The following is a 13,692-nucleotide window of genomic DNA, read 5'->3' as shown; positions in this document are numbered from 1 at the left end:
TTAAATGTGCGTTGGTACTTTCTCAGTAGGTACACAATGCTTCCTTTAAGCTTGAAGCAATGTTCACGTATTCCTTTTTGTAGTTCACGTTGCTCATCAGACTTTCATTTTGGGTGATACTGTACAACTATGATATAAGGAATGAAAATATTGTCTGCCCCTAGCTTTAATATTGATGCTTTACTACTCTTTTAATTTTATATTTTATCATTTGAGTTGAGCTTTTTAGTATTCAGGATCACTAAATTTTGCACAAGACAGGCTCCATATGTGTGCACTTTTCTCCTCTCAGCACTCAGACCCTATAACGTATCAAAAGTTTTTTGAAAAGTTAGTGACCCTTTAAAGACACTGTAATGCACAAAATCATAAAACAAATTCAGCATTTCCTTCCTTAATATCCTATTTTATTTTGAACCTATTTTGTCTCATACAAGAATTAAAAAAATTAGAAATAAATTGTAATATCCCCTGCTTATCATTCTCAATGTCCAATACTGACTGTAAGGCAACTGGCTGCAGCCAGAGTCTCCCTCCTCTGCTTTGTCTGCTTTGGCTAAGCCAAGGAATGGGTCAGCTTTAGATCAACCCATTTGTTTTCTGCAGGATTTCTACATGACCATTTATTAGCCTTCAGGATCTTCTGCATGATCCACAAAACAAGTAGTTGGGCAAGATCATCTATTTAGTTTTATCATTCAATTCTAGGTTTACTGCTCCTTTAAGGGTCTCTTTAGAAGGTGGTTCCTTGCTGCCTGAGTGATTGACATGACCTATTTTCAGACACAGCATTTTTTGTTATGTGGATACATGGCAGTCAAATATGGGAAATAATGGATTACATTTTTGCTACATATTTTTATTTTAGATGGGGTACATACAGTTTATCATTTATTGACCATTCAGAATGACTTAGAATATGAACAGTTATCTGTCTAGTCAGTAAAGATTTCCAAATGCTTTATGTAAATGTCAAATTCAATGATTTCAGCAAGATCGACCACTCATCTCCACCTGACAGCAGATGTTGGGGGAAAGAAGGAATGGGCATATTAGAGTTAAACAAGCTCGATCCTTTGAGTCTGCAGGATATAAGCCATTTTTATGGGGGAGTAGGAACAGCTGTTGGCCTTACGAGCATTTCAAGTTAAAGTGATTATATTTATAAAACACACATGCAAAGAAAGTTGAGTACATTTGGCAATACATTTCATTATTTACTTTGTACTAATCTAAAGCTTTAGCCCATATTATAGTTCAGATTTAGCTGCAGTCACAATTCTGGAGAGAATAGAGCTGAAATCTCCCAGCATTCCTTGTCGGTGTCTGCACTGTTTGTTTTATGTTGTGCAATGTATAGTCTTTATCATGCCCTCCCTATATAGTACTCTTACATACAAGAGACTCACCCATTGAATTATAGGGCTGAGATAATCTGTAGGGATGTTTTTTCTCAACTGTGTCCCATTGTGATTCAGGGTTTATCTCACATACATGCAAGTTAAGTAATCCACTTACAATGTTACTTAAGGGGATTTTCCGGTTGCTTAGATATAGATGGGCCTCAAGATAGGTCATCAATGTCAGATTGGTGGCGGTCCAAGACCTGGCACCCCACCAGCTGTGGAAACTATACAGTAGACAGAGCTGGAAGCACAAGGTTCCACCCACTGGCTGTGCTGGGGTACTGCACTGGGTGGAGCCGGTGGCTGCCTCAAACAGCAGATCAGTGGGGATGCTGAGTATAGGATCAATGGGTCTTCAATATTTAATATCACTGTGCGGTGTGGGGGAACTCCACACCAAACACCGTTGGGATGCGGGAGTTGAAACTAGGCCTGGATACCGGGATAAGGGAGCAGGTCACCTCCTAATGCAACCCTGATCCTAGCCCTGACTCCTATCTGTATGAGCGGACCCAGATGGTAGGAGGGCTCATACACAGGAACCTTGGACCCTGAGTCGCCCTGATGATCCCTGAAATAAAGGTCAGGAACTAGAGATGACCTGTTCCTCCAAAACACAGAAGAACAGGAGTCTCTACAGGCCTAGCAGAAAACATAGGGGAAGAATGGATGGGTAAAGGACATAGAAACAAGGGGAAGAAATAGGAGAGACATTGATGTCTAACTAGGTGGCCCTCACACTGGACAGGTGGAATATCCAGACAGGAGCAAAGCTCCATCACTAACCAAGGCAGGAATACCACTGACCTCAGGCTCACAGCACCAGAATAAGTAGAGCCATGAGGCCACACCCAGAACACACCTAGATCCACACCTTACACACACACACCAGACTGGAACAAAGATAAAGGGAGCAGTGCACAAACATGCAGAACAACACGTTGCCCCAGACAACTGCATGCACTGCAGACGTGTCACGGCGAACTACAACAACCGAGACACCTCCATGACATTTAAGTACCAGAAAATCTCATTAAAGGAGTTGACCCACCATAACAATATATATAGAGGTATAAGTGTCTGATTGCTAGGAGTCCCACCACTGGGACCACCACTGATCATAAGACCAGTGGTCCTGAGTCCCTGGGTTGAATGGAGCAACAGTATGCATGTGTAATCATCGCCCTATTCAAATGAGGAATTTGAGCCCCCCTGTCCTACACAAAGTTGGTGTCACAGTGGAGGAACCCCCAGCGATCATGCACTTTATACCTTTCCCCGGGTTATGAGATAAGTTGCTATGGTGGAACAACCCCTTAAACTCTGTTGATGATGACATATAGACTGGTGTTTAAAAGATAAGCATATGCTTTAGTTTGGGTGGAAAGCACTATTTAAATGTTTTAAAGGGTTTTTACAGTAATGCAAAATGGTGTAATACACCAGGTTGAGAATACAATAGGTATTCATCTAGGCATCTTTGAAGGACTGAGGTTGGCCCTGCTTCCAAGTCACACATTGATTTAAGAAGAATCCCGGCACTTCGCTATCTTCAAATTATGTTTCTCTTTTTATTGTTCTAACAGGGACGTGTTTCAGCCCGTCCTGAGCTTTTTTCAACCATAACACGAATGGAATGAATCACATAATATATAGGTGTGTGCGGCACCTTTTTGAGCCAAAGAGTTTCCATACCAACTACTTTGTGGATATCCTACCCCTGAAAATGTTGTTTATTTGCACCCATCCTTGTTATTAGAAGCTGAACTTTTAGGAAGCATGCCTATCACATCTGTGTTTTTTCATGAAAAGAGGCCTTTTCACTAAACTATCAGTCTCGCCCTCTTAATAAACTCCTGCATTTTCACTGACAACAAGGAAACATTGTAACATGTGCAGAAGCGTGCCAAAGATAACACACCATGCAAAATATAACAAACCCTTCAAAAGTAAAAAAAAATCTGAACTACCTCAGAGTGGAAAGTAAGAGCAAACCTATATACTTGTCATTTATACCTTAAATAGAGTCACATGCTATTGCTAGAAAGCACACACAAACGTTTATAGTGGATCTGTCAGATTTGTTAGGTCAGCATAGGATAGAGCTCAGACTTTTCTTTTTGTTTATATATTATTATATATTATAATGCATTTGTAAACTAACTACTAGGCATTACCATTCCCTTTTGTCTATAGAACATGTTCCTAGATACTGTGTCAGACTGTATAAGGACACAACCTTGTGACAAGTAGATTGGTAACACACGGGTCAATTTATTCAGACATCTCCAGGAGGGATAACAGAGGAATATCACAATGAAGTGTTCTAACAGAAGATTCTCCAGAATTGTTATTTCATATTACGAACAGTAAAAGTGAGCCTGCCATCTCTCCTGCCCTGTATGATTTAGTAAATACAGTTCTCCTTTACTACAATTTGGAGCATCCTTTCTTAGCACTCTTCATTGTGCAGTTATGTGTCCAGAAGAGTTAGGTCAAGTCAGACTAGATAACTGAATCCCTAAGGTGAACACTATAGTAGTTGCACCCTACTGAGTTGCAGAAATATCACTCAGAAAAGGGCTCTCCAATTCACGGCCAACTGACCCTCCAAAACTGATGACTTGCCTTAATATAAAGTGCAAAAAAATGGTCCTAAAGTTTTTCCCCTACTGATAATAAAAGATAAAAATGAAAAGGCACACTGAGACATAACAGAAGTTCGTCTAGCATGTCATTTAGATATGCATGCTCAATAAACAAATATGAAAAGGGGCTTACAGCATGTATACTTGGTGGATTGCTCTCGAGATATGCTGGCTGCACTTCCAGCAGCCGGCACTCACTTCAAAAAAATTATACATTCTACACATTCTGCTTATTGGATGATTGTGTAGTTTAAATCTGGTCAAGCGGACTTTAAGGCCTCTTTCACACGGGCGTTGCGGGAAAATGTGTGGGTGCGTTGCGGGAACACCCGCGATTTTTCCGCGCGAGTGCAAAACATTGTAATGCGTTTTGCACTCGCGTGAGAAAAATCACGCATGTTTGGTACCCAAACCCGAACTTCTTCACAGAAGTTCAGGTTTGGGTTCGGTGTTCTGTAGATTGTATTATTTTCCCTTAAAACATGGTTATAATGGAAAATAATAGCATTCTGAATACAGAATGCTTAGTAGGTGATCAATTGAGGGTTAAAAAAAAAAAAAAAAATTAACTCCCCTTCTCCTCTTGTTCGCGTAGTTCCCGGTCTCTTCTTTACTTCTTTAATGATGAGCTGTGGGCTAAAGGACCTTTGGTGACGTCAGATCACATGCTCCAATCACATGGTACATCACCGTGGTGATGGACCATGTGATTGGAGCATGTGATCTGACGTCACCACAGGTCCTTAGCCGGTAGTTCATCTTTTAAGAAGTAAAGAAGAGACCGGGAACTACGCGAACAAGAGGAGAAGGTGAGTTAATTTTTTTTATTTTTTTTTAACTCTCAATTGATCACCTACTATGCATTCTGTATTCCGAATGCTATTATTTTCCCTTATAACCATGTTATAAGGGAAAATAATACAGTGAATAGACTGTCACCTAGCAACCATGCGTGAAAATCGCACCGCATCCGCACTTGCTTGCGGATGCTTGCGATTTTCACGCAACCCCATTCACTTCTATGGGGCCTGTGTTGCGTGAAAAATGCAGAATATAGAGCATGCTGCGATTTTCACGCAACGCATAAGTGATGCGTGAAAATCACCGCTCATCTGAACAGCCCCATAGAAATAAATGGGTCGGTATTCAGTGCGGGTGCAATGCGTTCACCTCACGCATCGCATCCGCGCAGAATACTCGCCCGTGTGAAAGGGGCCTAAGGGTTGTAAAATTACCTCATGGTTCAAAAGACAGAAATTAGTATACTGTTATAGATGTACCACCTACTAGACAGCGTCACTTCCAGCTTGTGCTATAGAGGAATACTGAATCACTTGATGGATACCAGGTCATATGTGTATTATTGTGGTACCTATTCATCAAACGGGGATCGACTTTCACTCAAGTATGACAAGCAGTATATACAATGCATACAACAAAAAGAAACAAAAAAAATTCTTGAACCTAAGTATTCAAACCCTTTGCTATGACACTTGGCATTTAGCTCTCATCTTTAAGATGTTTCTACACCTTGATTGTTGTCCGCCTGTGGTAAATTCGATTGACTGGACAAGATTTGGAAAGAGACAGCCCTGTCTACATAAGGTCTCATAGTTGACCATGCATATCAGAGCAAAAAGCAAGCCACAAGGATGAAAGAACTGCCTGTAGCGCTCAGAGACACGATTGTTTGGAAGCACAGATCTAGAGAAGGGTACAAAAAAAGTTTGCTGTACTGAAAGTTCCCATGAGCACAGTAGCCTTCATAATTCTTAAATGGAAGACATTTGGAATGACCAGAACCCTTCCAAGAACTGGCCTCCCCATCAAATACCTGAAGGACTTTGAGAAACAAGATTCTCTGGTCTGATGAAACCACGTTTGAACTTTGTAGCCTAAGCATCATATCTGGAGGAAACCAGGCACTGCTCAATGCCTGCCCAATACCATCTCTACAGTGAAACATGAGGGTGCTGTGGGGGTGTATTTCAATAGCTAGGACACGGCTGGTAAGATATTTAGATTGGGCTGAAGGTTCAGCTTCCAACAAGACAATGACACTAAGCAACACAACCAGGATAACACAGGGATAACTCTGCATATGTCTCTGAGTGTCCCAGCAAGAGTTCTGACTTGAACCTAATCAAACATCTCTGGAGAGACCTGTAAATGACTGCCCAGAGACTGCCCCCCTCCAACCTGACATAGCTTGAGAGGATCTGCACAGAACAATGGTAGAAAATCCCAAAAATCCAGTTGTGCAAACCTGGTGGCATCATACCCAAGAAGACTGTACAGGCTGTAATTTCTGCCAAAGGTGCTTCAACTAAGTACTGAGCACAGGGTCTGACTACTTGTGTAAATGCAAGATTTTAGTGTTTATTTCTAATAAATTAGCAAAGAATTTGAACATTCTGTTTTCCCTTTCTCATTATGGAGTATTGAGTGCAGAATGCTGGGGAAAATTATAAATTTTTAAAAAAATTTTGCACAAGGCCCCAACATAACAAACTGTGAAAAAAGTGGAAGTCTAAGATCTTCTGAATAGAATAGGGACATGACCAAATGACAAAGGGAATGATAACGCTAAATTGACATTTAGTCATTACCACGAGGAATAACAGAGAAAGGCAGAACGCTAAGAAAAGATGTAGTACATGTATTGACTAAAACAGATATATCGGGAGAGATACCCTTTATTGCTTAATTGACAAGTTGACAAGCTATTTGAAAAGGCAGAGGACCATAGCCTCGTCCTAGGCTCGTGATGTCACGTTCATCGGTTAAATGGCCTATTTGCAGCTCAGTCCCATTTAAGTGAATGGATATGGGCAGTAAAACCAAGCACAGATACTGTACAATGTAGTGTGCTGTGCTTTGTATGATGTTAGGAGGCCACAGCACTCACTGGAGCCCTGCGGCCTTCTCAAACTATTGATGGGTGGGGGTGCCAGGAGTTGGACCCCCCACGATCAATGTTGATGACCTATCCTCATGATAAATTACCAATATGAGTAATCCCAGATGACCCCTTTAACAATAGACAAATGCCATGCAAAATAGTGTGTATGCGTATATACACAGGATATATCTATGTTTATGTACATGCATTACTAACTAGTTCTGTACAGTTACTACTAATGTGGGTTGTAAGTATTACCAATTAAAATATCTTAAAGAGCCCCATATATACTGATATATCTTGATCACTCTTTAAGAGCTGAAATAAAAACTGAAAAGCAGACTGAGTGTGGAGAAAGCTTCACGTAAGGAGGGGAAATCAAGTACTCTTTTTTGGATAGCTGCCAAAACCTTTGAGTAAACTATCCAGACCTCTACACCCTCTTTTCCCAGTGCCTCCCCAAATCTACAGTGAAACTTATTAGTAGAGCAGCGCAGATTATAGATGCCAATTGTTACTCTCCCAGGATCAGGAACAGTGTATCTTATTCATGAAACAGAGGGTAAATGTGCTGCTGGCAAATATGCAGACTCCTGTCCCTTGCCGTACAAAAGTGACTAGTCGTACAGTTCACAATCACTTTTTCTGCAGTTCAAGGTAGCTGAAGTGACTGGAAACAAGAGCTCTGTTGATGATTCAGCTTAACACATCTTATATTTTGCTGCCTTCTCCTCATATTACAGGCTGGCCAAGTGTAAAATGTTATTGGATTCTACTTTACCTATCCACGTCAAGCAAAATATATATATATACAAATATATATATATATATATATATATATATATATATATATTATATCCAGGCAATCTTATGTTCATTCTTGTAGGAACTAGAAATTTTAATACATTCCATATAATACAGTAAAACTATGCAACTACACTCAATATGGATTTCTCCAAACATATAGTTCTAAACCATGCAAGTATAGTGGATATAGATACCGCACCCTATAAATATACTGGATATTAATTTATTGATAGGAGCAATAAAAGTGTCTAAAATCTTTGCAAACACAAATATAGTTTCCACGTTAATTAGTTGAATTTATATCACATTTAAATTCAAGTCCAGCCATGAATTAGAACGCAATGAAATATTGATCGTGTGTGTGGGGGGTGGGGGTGGGGGGGGGGATATAGTATTATATACTAGGTATTGTGATCTGGAGTGGTAAATGTCCACAGGCAATCTCTCAACAAAATGAATGACAATGTCCTGCTCAGCACTAAGGCTAAGTTCACACGAACGTGTGTGATCCGTTGCCGTATTGCGGCCCGCAAATCGCGGGCCGCAATACACGGCCAAAGTTCCGTGTGAATTCCGCATCACGGATGCGGACCCATTCACTTCAATGGGTCCGCAAATCCGGAATCGCGGAACGGCCGCACGGGACGGGACCCCTCGGAAGCACTACGGAGTGCCTCCGTGGGGTTACGTCCCGTACTTCCGTTCCGCTAAAAGATAGAACAAGTCCTATCTTTTAGCGGAACGGCCGGATCGCGGACCCATTAAAGTGAATGGGTCCGCGATCCAATGCGGCTGACCTACGGCCGGTGATCGTGCATTGCGGCCCGCTATATGCGGGCCGCAGCACAGGCACGGGTCACACACGTTCGTGTGAACTCGGCCTAAGTAAATTTTTTGTATACTGTGTAATGTCTGAGAGATTTGAGTCCCACCTCCTAGATACTGGGACCCATATCGATCAGAAATTAAATGTCATATCCTGTGGTTATGCCATACATTTTTGAGATGGGAAAAACTCTATGTCCTATGTTTCTTTGGGTTATAAATAAAATACAAATCTATATAAAGTAAAAATTAAGTTTATAGACTGAAAATGTTGGGATGCACAAAAAAGGTCATAGTTAATCATGGAATGTATGTTTTTGTTGTAGGTGGCATCCAAAGCTGGAGTTTATGAAGTGCTCAATCAACTGGGCTTCAGTGAATTTGAGAATTTGGAAGATCAGCCTTTGTCTCGCCTGCGCTATCGTTGGCAACAGCAAAATTTAAACTCGCTTCCCTTCCGAGGAGAATTTATTTAGGACTATAAGACCTTTTCAGCTTTATCTTGGTAGATCTCCTTTTATTTGGATCCTTTGAAAAAGACCTTAAAAGCATGCAAAAATGTGTATTTGTTTTAGGGGTCACAGAAATCCCAAAAATGTAAAAAAAAATATGTAATTGGAGGAAGTACAGTCATTGATCTGTATGATCCAACAGAGACTGATTAACCACATGGTCCAACTATCATTTGGTTTTCATTTGTCATTGACTATGCGTAAGTTATGTTTTCTCCTACGACCAGTATATCCAATAGTTTGACCTGCATGGAAGGGCTATAGTTGGCTATGTGGTTATATACTTAATGCTCAGGATCTTTCTATTATTACTACTATTGTGTTAATATTTCATAAGAAGTAAGATTACATTGGGGAAAAAAACATGTACTAGATGACACACATGCTGCCAAACTGTAGCAGAAATGGACAGAGAAGATATGTATAAAATGTTGGGTTTTGATTGTTTAATAAATATGTAATGAATGATTCTTTTAGAAAAATATACTAATAAAAAAAAAGCTTAAAACCGAGTATACATTAGGGTGCATACACCTTATTTGAGGAACCTTACAAGTATCTTTTTCAAACTTCTGTTTGAAATTGTGTATTTTGCAAGCTAGTAATATTTTTAAAGTTATTATTTCTTTATTGTACAGAAAGCTTGCTAGTAGAAGGTTATTCTGGTTAATGGGTGAGCAGTTTAACTGAGATGGTTTAAATAAAAACAGTAATAAACTTAGATAAAATTTGTTTTAATTTGCTCTCCATATTGAGCAGAGCAAAGGTGTAGCTAGAGAGCAAAGGCCGGGGCAATCTGTAACCTGGGTGCTGGGAGCCAGGGAGATGGGTAACAATGCCACTCAGCATTGACTAGGGTATTTAAATACAGGGCTTGGACATCAAATGGAATCCCTGTCTTTTGCCTAGCAAAGGGAAATATACTTTTTGAAAAGACTTTAAAGAAAATGTGATAAAAAAAAAATATATATATATATATATATATATATATATATATATATATACATACAGAAATCATTCTAACCTTCCTGCTGCCTGATGAGGAACGTGAAATGACCATTGCTTGCCCCAATAATACTTGGAAAAACTATATATAGTCAGGAAGTTCTTGGGCTGGAATGAACAGATATGCTAAAATGCTGGACCCTGTAGTCAGAAATGCTCCTCTCGCTTCATAACCTCTGACTTAATGACTGGTGAGAGTCATTGTAAGGTTCTTAAAGAGGACCTAAAACTTTACTCAAAGCATGGAAGGCACAGTGGTGCTTCTCAGAGCACTCTTCACCTTCAGCTTGCTTTTCCAGTGTGTGGAATATGGATTCTATATACTTTCTATGGGTCCGTACATCCTGCTGCGGAACATTCTGTGCTTTCAGTACAGGCTTAGTTCCCCTTTAATGAGGGTACAATAATGTTCACAGGTATGCCAGGGTCTGAATGAATATGTGAGTAATTAAATGTTAATTGACTAGTCACATTGTAAGATATGCTTTCTTCCCTTCTGAATTATATTTTACCTCAAAGAGGTATTGGGCAGACCGTTTATATTCACGCTTGCCACTGTATTTCTTAAATTTTTATATTTTCTTTACAGTTAAACAAGAGTCACTCATTTTATGTAACATTAATTTACTTGTTAAATGATACCAATATGTTTGATAATAGTTTTTTTTTAGTACTTCAATGTGTATTAAAGACACAAATTATTTCTTGGTTAATGATGTGCTGTGTGTGTCCCATATGTATAAAGTTTTCGCAATGATAGTCTTTGGGCCAGATTTATCATAGCCCGCCATGCTATGATAACCAGATGCACTGCCGGATGCTGCGCTTGATTTATCACTAGGTGTACGCTTCTCATAAATTAGACTCAGCATCCAGCAGTCCATGTGCCTGCACTGAAAGTTACACCAACCCCTTGATGACGTCGATTTCAGTGTTTTTCTACGACAGAAAACTGGCGTAGAAGAAGAAAAATAGGGTCCCGCTGCCGAACTCGCCTCGCCGCACTCTTGCTCCTTTTTCATGCAAGAAAACTGGCATATTTTTGTGATAAATTCCCCCTTTATCTGCACTACTGAAATAATAAAACAAAAATATCTCTGGAAAGTCTACTTTTTGCATACAATTTCTAACACATCAAAATCCCTAGATATAGTGAGGATTGGATTCATGCACACTGCCTTATTATATATACTCCATACATGACTTGGGTTGTAGGGAGCCATAATGCGGCATCCATAAACTTCTATGTAACTCCAACTATACCCGCATTTGCCTCTGATCTGAAATAGGAACATAGTGTTATTTTATTTCCCCTATTTCTGCCTGATTCAGAAACTTTGATTTGTCAGTGGAGGTAAAGATGGAGGATTATCACCAACGCTTTCCAAGGATTATAGAGTCTAGAAATTAATGCATTCGTAATTTGCATTTGTACATTTTGTTGCACTATGAGGTACATTTTTATTTTTATTTTCTTTTTTCCAGAGGCTTTTGTGGTATGTTCCTTCATTTGTCATATTACAGAAAACTATTGCATCGGTGGAAGGTACATCTGTATGTATTTTGCAGTCCGTCTGTGTTGCTTCTGAATTTTGCAGCCAAGTAGAAGACCTTTTCTTTTTGCGGAGTGGACATACATTTGCAGAAACTACACAGATCATCTGTGTGGCTTCTGCATGCTTTCTGCAAAAAAATAGAGTATCTCCACAAAGTGTGGACCACGAACCCAATGAAGTCGATGGGTTTTAAAAAAAAATGCAGATGCCACACGGACCACATCTGTATTTTGCAGATCTGCAATTTGCGGACCACAAAACTGATATGGTCATCTGCATGAGGCCTAATATGAAGTCGTACAGAAGAACTATATGGTGCCAAACCTAGTATGTGGCTGTAGGAACTTTGTGTGCCACCATGCAGCCCCCATGCATGAAATCTAAGGCTTACCAAAGTGGTTGATGGAGCCTTATATTTTTGACTACTACCATTCTTCTATGGTTTGTTTGATTTTGATCATACAAAATCTGTCTAATGTATGATATTTGCTAAAGTGTACCTAAACTTAACTAAACTTAAATCCTATTCTAAATGTATTAAAAATCATTTTTGTAATACACTTTAAAAGCATGGCATACATGAGGGATGTCAGGTTTTAGCAGAGCGGTCACAAGCAGGAGAGCAATGTCTTATGTGAGCTCCTGTCCTGCGCTTGCTCTGCTAATAACCTGCATACCACATTGGTGCAGACTATTCAGCCACCCGTATGCTAGGCTTTAGAGAAGCAGCTCTGGAACAGGAAGGAGCAGCGACGCTCTAGCTTGTAGAATGCTAAGTGCGGCCACAGGGGAATCCGTCCTCCATGCACAGAGCTGTATAGGAGTACGTATTCTAAAGCAGTGTTTCCTAACCAGTGTGCCTCCAGCTGTTGCAAAACTACAACTCCCAGCATGCCCGCACAGCCAAAGGCTGTCCGGGCATGCTGGGAGTTGTAGTTTTGCAACAGCTGGAGGTACGCTGGTTGGGAAACACTGCTCTAAAGCATCATAAGCACCTGAAGTTCAGATGCCTGTTCAGATCACTTTTGGAGATGTCACAAGCTCTGTAGTTCAGTCCAATTTGCAAAACAAGCCCAAACCATTTGCTTTGAGGATGCACAGTTAAAAGGTTTTTCCGAGATATTTTTACTGATGACCCATCATTTTCTGGATAGCTCATCAGTATCTGATCATTCAGGGTCCAGCACCTAGGACCCCTGCCAATCAGCTGTTTGAGAAGGCACCCAGTGTTCATGTGACCTGTGAGCGCCACGGCCTTCTCTCTGCTAACCAAACAGTGCTGTACATTTAATAGCAGCTGTGCTTGGTAATGCAGTTTAGCTACATTTACTTCTATGGGGCTGAGCTGCGTCTAGGCCAAGTGACCGATGAATGTGACATCATATGGCCGAGGGAAAGCTGTGAGAAGGCTATAGTGCTATTGTGAGCGCCGCTTCCTTCTCAAACAGCTGACCGTTGGGTGTCCCAGCGACCCCCACCGATCAGACACTGATGACCTATTCAGACGATAGGTTATCAGTAAAAATATCTTGGAAAACCCTTTTAAACTGCAGTAGACTACCTTGAGGCAACATACCTGATATCCCATTCTGCTAAGCGGGGCTCGAAGGAAAATCGGAGCACTGGAGTCTATGTGCTATGTAGCATATATACCGTATTGGCTAACGATGAAATATACATTATTGGAGGTAACCACTTCATATATGAGGCTGGATTGATCCTCAAGGTTTTAGTTTGATATTCACATTTTTATTTTATTTGACTAAGTGGCCCATTCCTATAAAGCCCTATTACTCTGTGTGCCTAAGTACAGCTTTCTATCATAAGAATACTGCCATTAAATTGTATTAAAGCACCATCTGAATTTTTTTTATGCGTTATTATAAAAGAAGCCCCTCTATATGCCTTTATGAAATGTAAAGCAAGTATATTACTGCCCCTATAGCCATGTATCTAGTACCATATTCGGTTCTTTGGCCAACATATACAGTATAATGTTAGTCAAAGAACCCAATATAGTATGTGCCAGAT

The 13,692-nt window shown here is 40.2% G+C and overlaps 1 protein-coding gene across 2 annotated transcripts in view; it reads left to right on the top strand.

Annotated features, from left to right (window-relative positions):
• The window catches only part of PALD1 (phosphatase domain containing paladin 1), a 323,151-nt gene extending 313,607 nt beyond the window's left edge, over positions 1 to 9,544 (top strand). For both annotated transcript variants that reach the window (XM_040439040.1, XM_040439041.1), the window contains one exon: positions 8,915 to 9,544. In XM_040439040.1, coding sequence (XP_040294974.1) covers positions 8,915 to 9,064 — 150 coding nt within the window. In that variant the 3' untranslated portion in view covers positions 9,065 to 9,544. The remainder of the gene's footprint in view (positions 1 to 8,914) is intronic.
• Positions 9,545 to 13,692: the final 4,148 nt, after the last annotated feature.

The sequence above is a fragment of the Bufo bufo genome, chromosome 6, assembly GCF_905171765.1.
Source record: "Bufo bufo chromosome 6, aBufBuf1.1, whole genome shotgun sequence".
NCBI lineage: Eukaryota > Metazoa > Chordata > Amphibia > Anura > Bufonidae > Bufo > Bufo bufo.
This window is presented reverse-complemented; position numbering and strand designations above follow the sequence as displayed.